Here is a 19,697-nt window from a genome sequence, read left to right as displayed (position 1 = left end):
ATGTTTGGTACCAAGCAGGGAAGAAGAAAAGAAAAGAATGGAATATACCAATTTTTTTTTTTTGGGTTGCAAATAAAAGAGAAATAAAAAAAATTATTTTTTTGGGAAATACTAACTGATGTTCTTAAAACAATGATTAATAATTCATTTAAAGAAAGTTTTTATGGAAAAAAAAAAAACCAATTAATGTTTCAACAGCTTTTTCCATTTTCCATTAAAGTGGTTTCAAAACTTTCCTAAAATGAATTGTTAACTATTGCCCTAAAGGCACCTGTTAGCATAACCCTTTTTACATTTATATCCTGATGAAATAGGGAAATTAGCACAAAAGTAATTCTTGGAGTTCATAAAAGTCAACATCTGTGGCTACGGGAGATTTCTCTCCATTTTTGCCAAAATTGGGCGAACACAAAATGTAGGCCTAGAGGGATTTGGTTTCCTTCACTCTCGAGAAATTATTAGCCATAACAGAGGACCACGTGGATGTGCTGATGTGATCCTCCCAACCAATGGTGATCTACCATTTGGACAATTAGAAAATGTCAGCTTTAACCACGGGATAAATACAAACTTAACTCTAGTTTGGATTAATCTAACCAGCTTACCTCTTAAAACCAAAACCAAAGTTAAGCCATCAGCTACTTTAACCCAAACCACCAAAGCAAACCAAACCCACACATTTTCATTATAATGGAATAATTTCATTCCCTCCCTTGCATTCGCATCTGGAATGCTAAATGCCATATATTTCTTTTATTTATCATTTGTCTCTCAAAAACCTCTAACATTCAAAATTGTAAAAGTAAAGAATTGTAAAATTTTTTCCAATATTGCTATAGTGCCATCCTACTTTTATGATGGCACTATAGACTATTGTATTTATTTTTTATTCTTTCTCTCTCCTTTGTCAGACTTCTCAACTCTCTCTTTTTCCTCATTTCGTCTCCCTCTCTATCTCTCTCTCTCTCTGAATTGCTCTCAACTCTCACTCTCTCTCTTTGTGCCGGTGGTTGGGCCTCCACGTCAGTGTGTGGGTCGTGGGTTAATGGATCGGTGCATTGGCGGGTTTGGAGTTCTGGGTTCTGTGGGTTTTTTTTTTTGGTGACCTGTGCTTAAAGAAAGAGGTGGGTATGGCCGAATTGGGTATGGCTGAAGTGGGTCATGGGTCATGGCTCTCTCAAGTCCGGTGTTGCTAGGTTTTGGTGGTCATTGGAGATCGTCGGTGTTTGGGTCCGATTTTGCTAGGTTTGGGTCCGGTGTTGCTGGGTTTTTGTTGGTTTTGTTTTGGCAGTGGGGGTGGTGGGTGATGGGCAGTGAGGCCTTACTTGTATAATATTTGATTTAAATAGTATTCTCTTTGTTTTGAATCAATTTTGAATAATTGGTGTGTGTGATTTTGATTTTTTGTGTGTTGTTGTAGATTCGGCATTGAGAGAGAGGCTGAATAAGATTATGGCTTCAGACTATTTCACCACCTCGCCATAAATGAAGGCTCTGGTGGAAGTTGCAATTGGAAGAGAGGTAAAAATTAGGGAGATAGGAGAGAATAGATATGATTTTGGAATATATTATTTTATTGTGTAGAAATATTATTTTAATGTGTTGTATTGTAAAATAAAAGTTGGGATGCTGGGAATATTGTACAATGGTATGATATAATTGATAAAGTAGTTTTTTGAGATGGTAAAATAAGATAGAATACAATTTCCGGATGCAAATGCTTTTATTGGGTTTTTTGCCAATAACAATTCTATCTTTTGAATCCAAGTTATTTTTTCAAAGAGCACTAAAATTTTCAGTCTTCTTGTAATACAAATCCTTCTCAATGTCAACTTTTTAAATTTTGATAGTCTTGAACTAAGTTTCACAGATCTAATTCATCATCATCAAATATCATCTCCCTACTTTTGCATTGCCTGATTGTTTTAGGTGGTTGTCCAGACTCCAACATTGCAGCTAACCATGACTGATCAAGGTATTTAACAAAAACTCATTTCACTCTTCAATGTTTATTTTTCTTGCTCTAACTAGTTTATTAATTGGTGCCTTCTATGTATTTCATAAAAGTCCAATATGAGTATACTAATATTTGTGTGTGTATTGTTTTCTTCCTATCTAGTTTATAGATGTAAAGAGGAAATTTTTTTTATAAGTTTATGATATGTCTTTGTGATAAAACGCATTCCCTCTCTGTTGTGTGTGTGTGTGTGTGTGTGGTGTTTCCTTTAACTATTTAATAAAATTCAAAAAGTGAATAGTAAAAAAATGAACTATTTCTTATGGGTTAATAGTTTATACACACCATTCTAATCACTCTTGTTTTTTACTATGCTTTTGATTTGAGTTCCCAGAGAAACATATTTTGTGGTGTTTTATAATCACAGTGGTGTTTTATAATCATAGATATTAGAGTCAATGATGAAGACCTCCAAGATATTAAAAATTTGCTTGGAATGGTGGTACACAATAAGGATGAAGCATATAAATTGTACAATGATTACGCCATACGAATGGGGTTTAGTTTTCGAAAAAACAAACTTAGATGTTCAAAAGAAGGATTCCCCCAAGATAGTGACCGTTTGGATGATAAGAAGTTCAAAAAATTACAAATTAGGACTAGTTGTGAAGCTAGTAAAAATAATGTTCCATTAATCATAACTTGTTATCTCAACAAAATATTAAAAATTAAAAAAAAATTGTCTCTAACATTGTTTGACTGTCTCTTTTAACCAATCTATTTGTACTTCTTTTATGGGCCATTTTGTCCCTTTCTATCAATATTTTTTTTCCATTATATATATATATATATATATATATATATATATATATATATTGGTATTAAAGTGTATTAATTTTTGTATAATTTTTCTAACATTTTATAAATTTTAGATTTAGTAGATAGCTATAAGATCTTCGGTGCGTGTATTTATACGGGTGTTTTGTGGACATCAGTCTATCAAAAGATCCAGAAGATTAGGATTTTTTTTAAAAAGAAAAAAGAAAAGAAAAGAAAAGAAAAGAAAAGCATAATTGTTTTGAAAAAAAGGAGAACAAGTGTGCGAATTTTAGAAAAGTAGTCCATTATGTAAGGAAGTTTTGCCTGAGTTGCCTAATTTGACTAAAAGTGAATTATTGATACAAGTATGTTTGACACCTTCTTAAGTGGATTATGATGTGTAATTACCCCAATAAAAAAGGATTTTGGTGTTTGTTAATATATATTGTAAGTAAGGGCACTTTTATTAGTCCACTTTGCCTAATTTGGCATGTTTCTTATGAGTTATGACCCAATCAACGGCAACGTCCAGATGGCATTTTTGTAAGGGACAACAATTAAATACAATTTTATTTTGTTTTTCCAACTGTGGAGTGGGACATGTTTCTTTTGAGGAAAATCAATCAATCTAGTTCTAATTGATTCTTAAAATCAATCAATCTAGTCCTAGTTTATTCTTAGAACAACCAAAGTGAATCCTTACTGTACAATACCCAGGTTTATTTGATCCACTAATCTTCTCGCCTAACAAATCCTCCGTAGTTGTCTTGTAGGATTATTATTTTCCTTTGTACCTAACAAACACTTCTGCCCAAACTTTTGGTTTTTGGTTTACTTTTAAGCATGTTAAAACGGAGGGTAATTGTTTAGTCCATACTCACGTAGGAAGAGCAATTTCATCTGTAATAGGTTAGATGTTTAAATAGAAGAACTAACATTTGATTTTGAGAATGTATTCCAAATTGATTTACGCTGATAAAACTTCCTTATATTTTTCTCAAAAAAATAAAAAAAAATAACTCATTTACTGAATTTTTTAATTTTTTGCTATTTTAATTTAATTGTTTTTTATACAATTTTTAAAAAAAATACTAAGTATTTTAACACAAACACACAAGGAGGGCCAAGAACCTTATATAATTCAATTGTTACAATAAGTAAAAATGGACCAAGAGCCTTATAGCTTAATCAGCATTTTCTCATACACAAAGTGTTTAAAGATTTAGAAGGGAAAAGATTCGAACAACTGAATTATAAAGAGAATCACTTAATACCAATAATTCAATTGTTTCAACAAGTAAGAAGGAAGATTTGAATTATATTTATCCTCATAATATAGACTAGTCAATCAACTAAATCCCACTGAGTTATAAAACTTTCAACGTCATTTAATTATTTGATGTAAAGAGATGTCCTCATAATTTTTTTTACTTCCAACTAGTAAGCACTAACTCTCTCTTTTTTTGAGTCCATAGTAAGCACTAACTCTCACTAACTCTTTTGATCACAGGCTAAAACAATTTTTAATCAATATATTCAAGAACGATTTTTTTTTTTTTTTTTTTAGAAACAAGAGAACAACGTGTATCGTTTATTTATTTGATAGCATTGGAAATATAGCCCAAGGTCCAAAAGCCAGTTAAATTATTATATTGTCTTAAATCCCAGTTATGTTATGATCTTAACTTTAATACATGTAGCCAGGGTTAATTTAGAATTATTCTCATTATAAACATTGAGCCTTGTTCCTAACCTAGTTTACCTACAACAGTTCAATAACATTTCAATTTCAAAAAGGATAAGAGATGATGAGGTTGTAAACTGCTGAGAACGTGGGTTTAGTGGAGGTTTTAAATTGTGGGCTTTTATTTTACAAATTTATCTCCCTTAGTTGAAAAATTGTAAGTGAGCAGGGAGGAAATATTCTGGGATATCTAAGACTTAGAGTTCGCGGCTTGGAAGCTAGTAGTACAGAAAATGATAAATGAAATCAGGGTAGCTTTCTTTACGACATAATACAGCAATTCTCTATACCTTCACTCCACTTTCATATATCAAAACCTGAAGATTGGAAATAATAAGAATCTTATTTAAGTCTATTCCTTCAAGTTGATTTACAGCTCACGCAGCTACTATATATAACCTTTTTTTTTTTTGATACAAGATAGAATTTTACTCTAACCTAATCTAAGTGTACATGTGTGTGAAGCTCCTTCCTGGAGACTTGAACCCCGGCCCTTGCCCCCCACACCCCACAAACACTTATACTTGTGGGGTGTGGGATATATAACCTTAATATCATCTCTTTTTTTTAAAAAAAATAATAATTCATTTATGGAAACCTCAATATCATCTTGAATCTTCATTCAAATTGAACTCAAGATTTTTGTTTTTCAGTCAAAAAGTAATAATACATGGATTCAGCATACATAGCTAATATATGTTTTAAAAACCATCATATATTCTAGTACATTCCAATATTAATATGCCTTCACCAAAGCAACAAAAAAATGGACATGAAAAACAAAAAACCAAATTGAATATCTAAGGATATGGTACATAACCCAAACATAAAATCAAGAAAGGAAGAATTGGGCCTCACTGTTAACGACAGAGGTCTTGAGCCATTCCAAAACATTGAAGGTAACCTTACTTGGCACTGGATTGATGTTAGGCTAAGCAAACATTATGCACCAGAAGCAGACAAATATGATCAATAAAAGACAAATATCATAATAAAAGAAAACCACATTGCAAGGTGGAAAGATATCTTGGGCGCCACCAATTACTTCACAGCAACAAGGCCAGGTAACCGCATTACAATAAATGAATAAAAGAAATTAAATACTTATTTTATAATTTATAATTGCATTAAAATTCATGATTCCCTAATGAATGAAGAGAGAGAGAGAGAGAGAAAGGCACCCAAATATGTAACTAAAGGAGGCACACCTTGGTAGAGAATGGTGCCACTATGTCTTCAGGGATATTCTTTTACATCATAATTATTTGTTGTTTGCAAAATGAAAGATGAAGAGGTTGAAGAAGGATGATGAAGGTAGCAAGAGTTAAGAGAAGCTTCATCTTTAGCCCAGTCTCAACCTCAACCTTATTCTGTTCAGATAGATTTGGTTTATTCAATTGCCCAAGAAATTTAGAAAGTAACCACAGTTCCTCGTAGCTTTCTCCTGTACTTTAGATAATTGGTTTTTTATTTACAACCATTGATGGAAAAGTGAACATGAAAAATTCTGCACAATGTGCTTCAGCTGAATGAAAAGCAATACAGATGGCCAATTAGGATGGTTGAATTTGAACGACTTTGGAATCTCAGTTCCTGGCAGTAGAAGATAATCAGGTTTACTCTGAAATCAAAATCAATTTTGAAATATTTACGTGTTGATCACAAACTATTATTGAGTAGAGGCTAACCAGCAAAGAAGTTATACGAGCCAATTATGAAATGATGACCAGAAGCATTGAATAGAATCACTTGCTACAGCTGCAAGTCCATAGTCATGCAGACCAATCATTTGATGAAGTCCTCAGAAATTCCGATGCTTGATTGTTTCCAAGCTGCAGAATTTAATTATGTCACACAACAGTTCAATGAATAAGCAAATTGTTCTTTGTTAAACTGCAAATTCGCTCCTGGAATTTTTCTATTGCGATTACTTAATAAAACAGACATAGCATGCTACAATCTCAACAGAGTAGCAACTTTCACTCCAAAATCACACCTTTTACTTTATAAACCGCTTTTAAGGAAAACAAATACCACATGACTACAAGGGCCGTAAGCTATTACTCATAGAATATTCAAGTGTGCAAAACACAACAAAAACTTGAATAAAAGCAAAAGACCATAAAAGCACTTCATTTATGTATATGTGTCCAACAAACAAAGCAAGCACTCGTTGTATATTAAAAACATTACCATTCAAACAACCAAAAAAAGAGAGGGTTTGGATTTGTAATACTTACTAGTGAAGGGGACTAACTTGGCGTTGGAGCAGATGGGAATCAGGGAAACAAAGAGAGGCATAATTCTTTGAAGTCTGATCAAGATGTCCTCGCTTTCTTCGGTGGTGGACCCATATTGATATCAGAGTCATCATTTACACAGTCATGGGCCATTGAAGACGAACCCATATAGAAATCAGAGTCATCATTTACACTGGCATGGGCCATTGAAGACGAACCCAAATGAAACCCACTACTAACACCTGAGCCTAACTCCAAATTTGGCTGGGCAAAGCCGAAGTCAAACCCATTTGTCAAATCAGGGAACAAAGGAGGCTCACTTTCTCTTTCATTTGAATCATTTAGTGACAAACTCAAATCGCACCCATCGTTATGAATGCCATTCAAAAGCCTCAAATCATTTACGATATTGGAAACCTCATGATCCATATTTGGACCAGGTAACAATGCAAGGAGTTCAGAGTTATTAGGGGCCGATAATGACACATTCAAATCACCAAGAAAGCCCTTCAAACCATAAGAAGTGTCATTCAAAACTGAGGATGACCCACAACCATTCCTGTCACTCGGAAGCGGCAAGTAAGTAATATCTGATTTCTGAGGACAGCAGATGCATTCTACATTCACCCCCCACCATTTTATATAATCAGTGTAATTTCCTGGCTCATAAGGATAAAACTCCACCTCCACCTCAACCTGATTCTGTTCAGATAGATTTGGTCTCTTCAACTGCCCTAGAGATTTAGAAAATAACCACAGTACCTCGTAGCTTTCATTTGTGCTTGTATAACGGAAACACTGCTTACAACCATTAAAGGAAACGTCAACATAAAAATGTCGTCCATCAAGATATGCCTTCGCAGAACGAAAAGCAACACAGACGGCCAATTTTGGAAATTTGCAACCAACCTTGAATGATATGGAATTTCCAAAACTCTGATGGTTGAATTTGAACGACTTTGGAATCCCAGTTCCTGGCAGTACAAGATGATCATCCTCAAATTCATAATCAGATTCAGATTCAAAGTCGTCAAAGAGATCCATTAATATGTCGCTTCTTGCACCTTCACGGACTCTATTCGGTAGAGTCCTTAGAATTTTTCCAAACTGCTTGCATTAAACAAAAACAAGAAATTGAAGTTTGTGAAAGAAGTTAACAAAAAAAAATTGTATATTTACTACTTAATTATCAAAGAGAGAGACCTCACCTCATTCAATAATCTACTTGATGATTGTGGAAGCAACGATGGGCATTTTGTTATTTTCACTTCTCTAATAGATTGTGGAAGCCTTGGATTTTGAATTTCCCGAAGCTTCTTACAATTTTTTATGTAAATCCCTTTTAATGTAGATAATCTAAAAATGCATTCGGGGATACTAACAATATTGGACTCTCCTATATGTATATATCTCAATGCCGGGAAGATATCATTCTTCAACCAAAAATCTAAATCAATTAAAATTCCACTATAGCTTAGGAAATACGGATTTCCAGAATATCCCCCAATAATATAAAAGCTGTCGAGAATAGGGGTATCTATTTCCTCAAGCAGTTGCAATTTATTGGTGCTATCCAAAAACTTCCCAAGGTTTTCACAATTCTGTATCTTTAATCTGATAATCCCTTTGGTGAGATATCTTAGTGATGAAGGCCATTCTCTGATATTACAATCAGACATATCGAAATCGCTTAAACATTTCGTTTCAGGGTGAACATCGGGAAACCTCTCAAGCCTTGGGCAGCTCCGTAGATTGAAACGTTTATTCAACTTGAGGGTCCTCGGAAGAGTCTGAAGTTTCTTGCAGGAACGGAGGTTCCAACATTCAAGCTTATCAAGAAGTCCAATAGAGTCATGAATCTCAATTAATTCATCACAATAAGAAATGTCCAATGTCTCTAAGTTTGGAGCGCATAAGTCAGGAACTCTTGTGATGGATTGACACCTTTTCAAAACGATACTTTTCAAATATTTGTTATGGCACCCCTAAAAAAAAACCAAAAAAAAAAAAAAAATCATTTCATCTAATTTTAAAAATAACATTTACGGTAATGAAGATTCACAAAAAATAAACTCATACCTGCCCGAATAATTTTGGTAACCTAATGCAAGACACCTCCAGTCCAACAAGTTTTGGAGGACAAAATTCGGATGGCAAGGAAAAGTTATATCCTGACCATTCAAACAATCTTAATTCATTAGAAAGATATTTAAGTTCTTTGGAATTTTGTACATTCTTAACAATAAGAAATTTGAGATTTTCCATCTTTTTGAAAGCTTCAGCTTCCAATGATACTGTTTTTGGATATAGTTCGCACCACATTATGCCTCGAATTTCATCCGACCCCTAGATAAAACAAAGAATTAGTTGCACTTCATAACAGAATCCGACAAAAGTATAATTATTTTGAAAACTTGAAACAAAAATTTTTTTTTCTTCAATATTGAAAAGGAAAAAATAAATGAAAAATATATTTGGGGAAAAATAAAAGGTTAAGCAAAAGAACTTATACCTTATTTCTAGTTAGTAATTTATTAGCATCCTCATGACACCATATTCTGCTTCGATTTTCAAGCCCTTCAGATTCTTCTTGAACTATTTCTCTACCCATTTGTTGTAGCAAGTCATGCATCCACAATGTGCCATGTTCAACGGTTATGAGACATTTATCAATAAGCCTTTCAATACCAAAATCTGGATATAAGTCGCAAGCATCTAATATCTTTACAACATAATCCTTGTTGCGTCCCTTAAAGAAACATGCAATATCGAGAAAAATATCTTTTTCGTTTTTACTTAATCCAAGAAAACTTATTTTGAGTATCTCTTGAATTTTTTCATGTTGAATGTTCTTATACATTTCAAATGCACTTCTCCATTCACATATACTTTTTTCACACAAATCAGAACCCATTACTTTTAGAGCTAGTGGAAGTCCTTTAGCATAAGATATAATCAGCTTTGCAAGTTCTGAATAATCTTCCTCCTTGGGCTCATTTGTGTGGAAGGCATGCATATTAAAAAGATCACGAGCTTCACATGGACCTAGTTCTTTGACCTTGTAAATTAGATGACCTTTTGGAAGAGTGGTTAGCACATGTTTGTCTCTTGTTGTTATAATGACTATACTCCCTGAAGCAAACCAGTCACATTTTCCAAGCAATTTTTTTATTTGTTCTGAATTATCCACATCATCGAGAACTAAAAGAACCTTTTTACAACCAATTCTCTCCTTTACCAAATTGGTTCCTTTGAATTCACTTTCTACCTTCAAATAGTTATCTTGTAAGATCTTTGAAAGAAGTTTCTCTTGTAGTCGTATCATGCCACAATTTATAGACTCTTCTCTAACCTTCTCCAAAAAACAGCTTCCTTCAAATCGATGAGCAATTATGCTATAAACAACGTTTGCAATTGTAGTCTTACCTACTCCAGGAAGTCCATGAATCCCTAAAATGCCAACTTCATTTGACTCAATATTTAAAAGTGACATTATGTCCTTTACACGAGAATTTATTCCAACCAGGTTTTCAGCATCATATGATGGTCTCCCATTAAATGTAGCACTTGATATTTCTTCAACAATTCCTTGTATAAATTCATATTCAGATTTATATGTAGTGCGGCTGCCAATCACATAGCACAAGAAAACATAACATATAATGAGTTAGATTAGCAGATGAACGAAATTTAAGATATCTAGTTTTGTGAGTCATAAGTTACAACTAACACGTTTTTAAATAAAGTACATGTAGATTTCAGATATATCATTTCTCTTAATATTAACATAATCTTTTTTTTTCCTCTTTAAAAATATGCCTTCTAGATTACTTTTGGAATCTTAGCAAGTAGTTGCATGAAAACTCACCTCTCGTGAGGTATCATATTTATTGGAAACCCACTACTAGTGGTAGCATATTTAATATATTGTGTATCCTAAAAAAATTGCAAACACCCTAAATTTTTTTTAGGTAATTGAAGTAAGCCCAATATAATTAAATTTGGCCTCTCTTGATTATATTCTTGCCCTTTTAAACAAAAAGAAAAAGTCCAACAATAAAATTTATTGATCTAATTTTTTTTAAAGCAAAGCCAACAACAAAATTTAATAATTGCCAATCTTAAATCATTTTTGGGGGGAGGGGGGGAAGCCCAACAACAAACTTACCAATTACAAGCTAAAGAAAAATTTTTCAATCTATATCTATATCTATATATTACTAAAAGCTAAAGCGTGACATTTATTGTTGCTGAGCTCCTATTGCGCCACCTCATCGCCACGTTATTCGCCACATAATTATTATTTATAATTTATTGCTATTTTTTTTACAATATATATAAATAGATTATTGACTTTATATATTCATTTTTGTCGGTTTTAATATCTATATATATTTCTTTTTTATTTCCAATTTTCCTATAATTTTTTCTACATTCACTTTTTTTTAAAATATTTACACTTTCTTCAGCCTTTCTTCTTCCCTTACCTTTTTATCTCCCCACTACCCTCTACTTTAATATTGTTATTCATTTTTTCCTTCATCTTCCTTTATTTGTCTATTCTTATCCATTCCCTCTTACTATAAATTTGTCACTCTTTTCCATTCTTTGCATAGTTCTCTCTCTCTCTCTCTCTCTCTCCCCATGACTATGTATATATTGTTAGGACATATGTGAATCATATATATATATATATTTATTTATCCTTAGACAAAACGCACTTTACTTATAATTGGGTAGATCTAGGATGTGTTTAATACTTCAAGAAATAAGATTTCAAGTTCTAATGTTAAAACCATGCAAATCTGTCCAAGAATCAAGTGAAGAAGTGCTGGATTTTAAATCTCGATCAACAACTCTCAACAGATAACCTATCTATCGAGATTTATGAAAATCAGTTTTTCAGATCTGATTTCACTCCAATCCGTGGGTACATGTTTAGGCTTTCTTTTCTCACAACCCTAAACATATATAAGGATTATTTTAAGGGCCGTCACAGTTAATGCAACTCAATGCAAAAGTTTTTCACAAGCATATTGTGACCGAAGACATATGCCCTAGTTCATCTTTCTCTTCAAAAAGCTGTTGCGTTTGTACGCCGTAAGGTTTTGTAACCAAGGAACTTCGTGACCTTCATTTTGGGGTGAACGTCAAAACACCCCTTGCTCGGGCTTTGCTAAAGGTTTAAGGTTCCTGAATATGGTGATGACATTTGTTCTACATCCCTTTTCTCACTATAATTCGATTACTAAGTCTCGTGCTCGATTTTTGTTATCCCTTATTGAGGGAATCACTATAGATTTTCCCTCTCACTTCATACTATCCCTTATAGATGTCTATAAGGATACAACGACCTATAATATGCTCATTTTTTCTTCTACTATCACAAGGATTCTCCGTCATGCGTCTATCTCCCATCCCGAGTCTCCTTACTTTTTAGTGATGTGTGCCAGAAATGCTACTACAGTTAGACGGAGCGAGGCCCAGCTTCAACCGAAGTGGCCACGGACCAAGACATCGACTCCTTCTGTTTTTTCTGGTTCATCCACATCCACTCCTTCTACTTCTGCGGATGGTGCGACCCTTAAGATGGTCATGGCGTAGCTTCAGCGCATGGATGCTCGCCTTGATAAGCTCACTACTGAGTGGTATCAGGTGAACACCCGTGTTAGTCGTATTGCATGATGACAGGCTCGCCTTGGTAGCTTCGTAGAGTCTCCCTCTCCTTCTCCAGAGGCTTCTGAGGACGAGGACGACAATGGTGACTCTAATGGTGCTGCTGATGAGGATGAGGATGCTAGCTCTTCCAGTGATGATGAGGATGAGGATGCTAGCTCTTCCAGTGATGATGAGATGACTGTTTCGCAGTGATTTACCCTTTGTCATTCGTAACAAAAAGGGAGGAGTAGTTTTGGGTATGAGAGTAGTCATATACATAGAGGGAGAGTTAGTTATAGAAGATATATTTGTTAGGGAGAGTGTTTTCTTTTTGAGGGATGTAGTGAGGACTCTTTGTATCTTTTCTTTTCTTTTCTTTACTTTTGAGATACATTGTTCTTACATTGTGATAGCAAACCTTGTATTCTTTTTGATATATATATATAGGTTGTTATTACATTCTTTCACCTATCTCTTTATGTGTTGTTTCTTTTCTCTCTTTATGCAGATGCTTCTTATTTATTGTATGCAATCTTTTATCTCTATCTCACACTAAGATGCCATGATGGGTTTTGATTAAAGTGTATCAGAAATATAGGTTGTCAAAGTCTTTCTTGCCATGAACTCTCTTCTTGCAAAGTTTTTCAAGAGTTTGTGTTAGGATAGATTTTATTGTATTCAACAAGTGAGTATGAGTTGAGTGATTTATGACTTCTCTCATATATTCATTTGTTTATTGTGGTTTTGTTAAGGATTGCCAAAGGGGGAAATTATTAGGACATATGTGAACTGTGTTAGGAACATATGTAAATGTAGAATTGGCTAATCCTTTGACAAAACGTACTTTACTTGTAATTGGGTAGATCTAGGATGTGTTTAATACTTCAAGAAACAAGGTTTCAAGTTCTAGTGTTAAAGTCATGCAAATCGATCCAAGAATCAAGTGAAGAAGTGCTGGATTTTAAAACTCGATAGCTAGCTCGACAGCTAGTATCTATCGAGGTTTAGAAGACTGTTTAAGCCCGATGCTCGACAGCTCTCGATAGATAGCCTATCTATCGAGATTTATGAAAATCAGTTTTTCAGATCTAATTTCACTCCAATTTGTGGATACATGTTTAGGCTTTCTTTTCTCACAACCTTAAACATATATAAGGATTATTTTAAGAGCCGTCACAGTTGATGCAACTCAGTGCAAAAGTTTCTCACAAGCATATTGTGATCAGAGACATATACCCTAGTTCATTTTTCTCTTCAAGAAGCTACTGCAATTGTACACCGAAATGTTTTGTAACCAAAGAGTTTCGTGATCTTCATCATGTGATGAACTGATGAACTTTGCAGCCAACATCCTTCTCAAGTTGGTGGTTAGTCATGTACTTGGATCCGTGCATCGAATTGGTTAGTTACGTACTAGGAGCCGTGCATTAAATGGAGAGATTGTCACTACAGAACAAGTCCAATTGGGTATTGGGGTAAGGGTTCAACTATAGGTTGGTATAAGGTACTAGGATTCATTTACTTGTAATTACTTGTTGTGATAATTATGGAGTCTCGGGAGTGGTGACCTTAAAATCACCTGGTGGGGTTTTTGCATTGGAGGTTTTTCTCATTCGTAAACAAATCACCGTGTCAAATTTATTTTCCGCTGCATATTAACTTAGTTGGTGATTTGTTTGTGCTACCACGCTATTACGCTATTGCATGTTAATTGAATTAATTAATTAACTTGGCTAAATTAATTGGTTAATTCATCACTACGGGTCAATACATTCTTGGCCTATCATATATGACCAAGGTTATTAGGATTGAGATCTCACATAGAATCGATGAGAGGGTTTGGGGATCAGATTGTAGAATCGGGACAAGGATCGTAAAATCCTACTTTCCAATTAAAAAACTAAAAAAAAACCTATATTTATAATTTACAATTAATTTTTATAAAAACATAAAATAAAGGTACTTTAAACAACACAAAACATATAACAATGCATAATGTTTCACAGAATTAACATAAACTAAATAATAATGATCCAAACAACACCACAAACACACTCAAACATCATGACCAAAGTTTTGGTTATCTTGACTAGGTTTTTCAAAGTAAGGTTGATCATCATAAACAACATTCTCAACATTGTTAGAAACCACATGGCCCGCATCATCCATTGGATAATTATCAAAATCTCTTAATGTTGCATTTGGAGGTTTATTCACTTCACTTTCATTGGCATCATCAAACTCAAATTCATTACTAATCTCTAGTCCTTCATGCAATAGCCCTATACTCTCTAGTCTCTTTCTTCTGTGATTTTGTCGATTAGGTTAGGGTGAGGTGAAGAGTTTTTTTTTTTTTTTTTTACATTTTAATTTTTTTTAAATATAAATCTAGGCAAGGGCTACTAAGTTGATCTTCTTTTTTTTTTATCAGTTTGGGGCCTTTAGGCTCCATTTGGAGGCTGAAAATAAACAAGAAATTTTTTTTTTGAATTTTCCTTAATAGCACAAGATCTTTGGTATCATTATAGGATTGCAATCTTATAGAAATCTAAGATCTGGATCGGGATCCTACACAAATCCCACTTTAGTATAGATCCTAGAGAGATTTAAAACGTCTTAATGATGTAGGATTTTAATATACTAAGATTTGGATCGGGAACTTGATAATCATTTACATGACTAATGTTGTAGTGCTGCTTGTGTTCAATGTAAGTTTTATACTTAAAGTTTGATTTTGACTCTTGTTTATTATTTGAAAAATCAGTGACTCTTGTTTTGACTCTTGACTCTTATTTTGACTCTTGTTTATTATAATAAGTGTATATTATATTTTATTAATTGATATTTTTGAAAAATCAGTGACCTAAGATCACTACACGTGCTGTTCAATAACAGAAAAAATCAGTATGTGTAGTAGTTATAGGCACTAGCTTATAAAATACTATTGTGAACTTTATGTTATATTATTTTATATATAAATTTCATAATTGTGCTTTTTATTTGTTTGTTTAATTGATGGTATTGTACTCGGATTCCTGTTGCTCTAAGTGTATTGTATTCTATTTCACTTAACAATAATAATAATAATAATTAATCTTAGAACTAATAATGAAGCTAATAGTATTAATAATGAAGATTTTAAGATATAAAAATTTGTAAAAAAAAAAAATTGTAAAATTTCATGTTTTTGAGTGGTTTTTTTTTTTTTTCTTTTTTGGTTTGGTTGATAATATATTCAAGTTCTTTTTTTAAAATTAGATTTTGCATAATTTAAGTTTCTTAGAAAAAAAAATTTAGAGCCACCGTTGTCCACTACCAATGTTGGAAATAAATAATCAACAAATTTTGGAATATATATATGGGTGAAACTCTTAACTGGAAAGTTTAAAAATTTTCAACTTCACCTTTGTAGGCTAACTATCTTCCTACCAAATGATATGATCAAAAAATATTTTTTCATACTTTTGCCTATAGTGGTTTTGGTAAACCATTAGAAGTATAAAGGCATGAATCATTATATCAGCAATTAGATACGTATCTTTCTCAAAAAGAAAAAAAGAAAAAAAAGATACATACCCTTCCTGATAATGTGATCCAGACACATTAGCTGTTTTACTTAGGGCTTCCCTCCATCTCTGCATCTTCTCCTTGAACTCCTTTTCATGGTTAGCTAGCGCTATCCCAAAGTTTCCCTTCTCCTTGAACTCCTTTTCATGGTTAGCTAGCGCTATCCCAAAGTTTCCCAATTGTTTACGTACTTCACTTGGTTCTACGTTATAAAAAATCGGTAGAAGTAGAATCGTTTGGTCATTTTCCTTACACTCAACAATCTTAACAAGTTCGTCCAAACACCATTTGGACTCTGCATAGTTTTTAGAAAACACAATAACTAAAATCATGGACTCTTCGATTGTTTTGAGAAGTTCCGCAGAAATTTCTTCTCCCCTCGGAAGCTTATCATCCATAAAGGTGTTAATGCCTTTTTGTTCCAAAGCCTTATATAAATAGGTAGTAAAACCTGTACGGGTATCTTCACCTCTAAAGCTCAAAAAGACATCATACTTCTTTCGACAAGTGGAAGAAGAGGAGGCTCCTTCGTCGGTCAGGAAAACCATTGGGATCTATAAGCAAAAGATCGAGAAGATCAGAGATTTGATAAAGTGGGGGAATTAAAAGAAATGGGAGAACTATAGCTTTTGATGAACTATACCTTTTTGACAGTAGGATCACGGTTTTGAAGATTGAGTCTTGCAGCAGAAGAGCCCGGGTTCTGTGAGGCTCAGACTTGATTGAAATGCTCTGAATCAGTGTTTGATTGCGAAATTGATAAAAGGAGTGAATTGAATCAGACAGAGAGATCAAGTCGAAATGGAAATTTGGAGTTAAATAGAAGAAAGTTTTAGAGTGAGAGTGGGCGTATGTAAAGGAATTGTGAGTTGGCATTTGGCATTTGTAAACATTTGGAAAAGGGTGTGAACGCTTTGAAAAAAGAGCCCTTCAAACAGTCCCATGCTTCTCAATTTCCAGGAAACTAAGGAGTTAAATGACAAAACATAATCCACGCGCAATGCAATATACGAATTCTACTTTTTCCTGACAACGCGCAATTCTACTTTTTCAATTCTACTTTTTCCTGACAACGCGCAATTCTACTTTTTCAATTCTACGTTTTCCTGGCAACGAGCAATGCAATTGACGAATTTATTCCATGATCCACATTGAAGCCTCAGTACACCCTATCACACAGGATTGTAGCTCAAACAAAACCAAAAAAACCAAACACGTTACGTTCAGAAGAAGCCCTTACCTGGAGAAAACAGAGACCGGTGCTACCGCCTCCTCTGACCAACGGAGCTCCTCCCCGCCGCCCACGCACCAAATACTGCGGTTTGTTCCGATTTCCCCTTTGTTGTTTGCTTAGTTATCTCCCCAAGATTTAGGTTTCAAAATTTTGATGGGTTTGGGTTATTTTTTGGATATCAATCTGTTCATATTGGTATAGGTTTTGTTGATTTATATGGATTTTTCCTTTTATTTTGGGGGGTATTTTCATGGGTTTTGATTAGATTCTTAAGTGATAGGCCACCCACCTGTACAGACATAAATTTCTTGGGAAGTTCATGGATTTCGGTTTTAATGGATACAGACTTAAATTTCTTGTACCACTCTTGAATTTGGCATAGATTCACTTCTTCTTCCTTCATTTTGTAAATTAAGTATCTAATAAAAAAGTTGAGCTTCCTTTCTTCCTGCTGTCAATTAGAACTGCAATCTGTTACAAGAAAGCCATACACAAATGATAAGTAACTAGCTACCATTGATCTGACAAACTGTCATTTTTATCTAATCAACTAAAAGGAAAACTATTTCATGTCACTCCCAATGGTGCAAGATTTAAGTTTTAGAAGTACAAATATTGCAGAACAGGATAATACTACAGCACAGCAGAAGTATAATGTAACCCATGTGAAATTTGCCTACTAAAAAATCCTTTAGCAAATGTACAAATGTGAAACATATAGAGATTTTGACTTTGGTTTTAGTTCTTGACAATGGATACCTCTGATTCCTAACATTACAACTACTGTATCCAAACATAAAAGGGGAATCTGAATATGAAATCAAGAATTTTTCCTTTATAAGTTGGATACAAATACAAATATACAATCTGATAAACTTTGACTGAAATTAGTAACACTTATTTTATTTTTAAATGTTACCAGATCCTTAGTGAGATGTATCAAAGCTACTATTCAACTGTTGAGGCTCTTTTTCTTTGTCTTTTTGGTTGATGAGCTTGATTGTTCTCCTTGTTCGTAGCTAGGATTTTGTGTTTCTCAATTTTCTGAACTATATATAGTAATACTATTGGATTATAAATCTCATTGGATATCTTTCTTTTTTTTTTCTTTCTTGTTTTTGAAAGGTGGTAGTCCTTTCTATTATGTTATCAAAAGGCTTATTGTTCGGATGATATTGAATTTCCTTGTACAAATTTTTTCAACTTGGATCAGTGCCTACCATTTATTTTTTAAGTACTTGAATGATGGTTGAATTTGTGCTTTTTCTTAATTCAATATATTTTCTTAACTCTATTTATTTATGGCTGAGACTAGCATGAACTATTTCACATCTTCCATTCTTGAATAACTATTAAGTGCAGGCAAAAATAAGTAAAACAGGTATTAAGTGCAGGCAAAAATAAGTATTTCTAACTATGATGTATTTGATTTTATTGTTTTACTTAGTATAAATTGCTCTGTAATGGATGATTTTGTTATTTATTCTAATTTGTATTTGTCAATCATCTTTAGGATTCTTTGCCAACTGCGACGTATCCTTCTACATCATCATCATCATCATCTACTATGCATATACATCATAACCAGTCATTATTTACGGTATGACCACTTACTGTTTAATTAGAATATATTGATTTTTTTTTTTAACTGTGCTCATTCTTTTTTCTTTTTTCTTTTTTCTTTTTTTGTGTATTTGGTTGTACGTTCTTTTATGCAGGATTTATTACAACAATTCCAAGAAAGCTGATGTTCAAACAAGTTTTGTGACCAAGAGAATGCATTGGGAAGCAAATGTTTTTTGCTGTACAATATTTTAATTGTGGTGGATAGAACCATCTTCTTGTAGTTTGAATTGAGACAAGTTATATTTTAAGATGTATCTTCAGTCATATCATTCTCTTTTTGTATTCTGAATCACATGGTTTATTTAAGGTGAATGTTTTGTCAGTTAGAAACTTTTATAAAAAAAATTGTGACAGGTTTTATTTCAAATGTATTTGCAATCTTATGATTCTCTTTTTGTATTCGGAATCATGAGAGATTTTATTTCGGGTGAATGAATTGTCAATTAGAAATTTTAAAAAAAAATTGTGACAGGTTTTATTTCAGATGTATTTGTAATTTTATGATTCTTTTTTTGTATTCCGGAGTCATGACATGTTTTATTTCAAGTGAATATATTGTCAATTAGAAACTTATATTGCAAATTGTGACAAGTTTTATTGTCAATTAGAAACTCTGCTTTCAAAAAAAAAAATTTGGGGGTATATGTCATTATCCTGTGAAGTAAAAGCAAAAAAATGCATATAGATTTTTTTTTTTTTTTTTTTTTTTGGGGTCTTGTATAGATTCATTCAATCATGTTTTTTTACATTTTGTCTGAGAAACAAGGGTATCCATGAAAGATTATTTTTAATGCTTTAAAACTTACAAAATAAAACGTAATGCATTCATTTCATTGATTGAACAAAGTCATA

General features: G+C 33.2%; 1 protein-coding gene and 1 long non-coding RNA gene across 2 annotated transcripts; one reads left to right on the top strand and one right to left on the bottom strand.

Annotated features, from left to right (window-relative positions):
* Positions 1-4,562: 4,562 nt before the first annotated feature.
* Positions 4,563-16,835, bottom strand: LOC142624586 (TMV resistance protein N-like). Its single transcript, XM_075798229.1, has 10 exons — positions 16,629-16,835; positions 15,995-16,539; positions 9,273-10,386; positions 8,840-9,106; positions 7,969-8,745; positions 6,761-7,867; positions 6,209-6,352; positions 5,729-6,113; positions 5,379-5,451; positions 4,563-4,837 (listed from the first exon to the last, which is right to left on the bottom strand). Exons 2-6 carry the CDS (start codon positions 16,531-16,533, stop codon positions 6,839-6,841), a joined length of 3,726 nt encoding a protein of 1,241 aa, XP_075654344.1. The 5' UTR covers positions 16,534-16,539; positions 16,629-16,835; the 3' UTR covers positions 4,563-4,837; positions 5,379-5,451; positions 5,729-6,113; positions 6,209-6,352; positions 6,761-6,838.
* A 290-nt stretch (positions 16,836-17,125) lies between these two features.
* On the top strand, positions 17,126-19,212 carry LOC142624593 (uncharacterized). Its single transcript, XR_012842354.1, has 3 exons — positions 17,126-17,305; positions 18,733-18,819; positions 18,938-19,212. It is a non-coding gene; the product is annotated as an uncharacterized LOC142624593 (long non-coding RNA).
* The last annotated feature ends 485 nt before the right edge of the window (positions 19,213-19,697 follow it).

The sequence above is a fragment of the Castanea sativa genome, chromosome 2 (genome assembly GCF_040712315.1).
Source record: "Castanea sativa cultivar Marrone di Chiusa Pesio chromosome 2, ASM4071231v1".
Taxonomy (NCBI): Eukaryota; Viridiplantae; Streptophyta; class Magnoliopsida; order Fagales; family Fagaceae; genus Castanea; species Castanea sativa.
Note: the sequence above shows the minus strand (reverse complement) of the source record. Positions and strands in the feature narration are given on the sequence as shown.

What these genes read in the sequence shown, in the direction of transcription:
- LOC142624586 (XM_075798229.1), bottom strand. Translation starts at nt 16,533, where the DNA reads ATGGTTTTCCTGACCGACGAAGGAGCCTCCTCTTCTTCCACTTGTCGA. An exon ending in TACCAAAATTATTCGGGCAG is followed by an intron (nt 8,746 to 8,839) that starts GTATGAGTTTAT and finishes GTTTTTTTTTAG; the next exon opens with GGGTGCCATAACAAATATTT. An exon ending in CAAGTAGATTATTGAATGAG is followed by an intron (nt 7,868 to 7,968) that starts GTGAGGTCTCTC and finishes TAATGCAAGCAG; the next exon opens with TTTGGAAAAATTCTAAGGAC.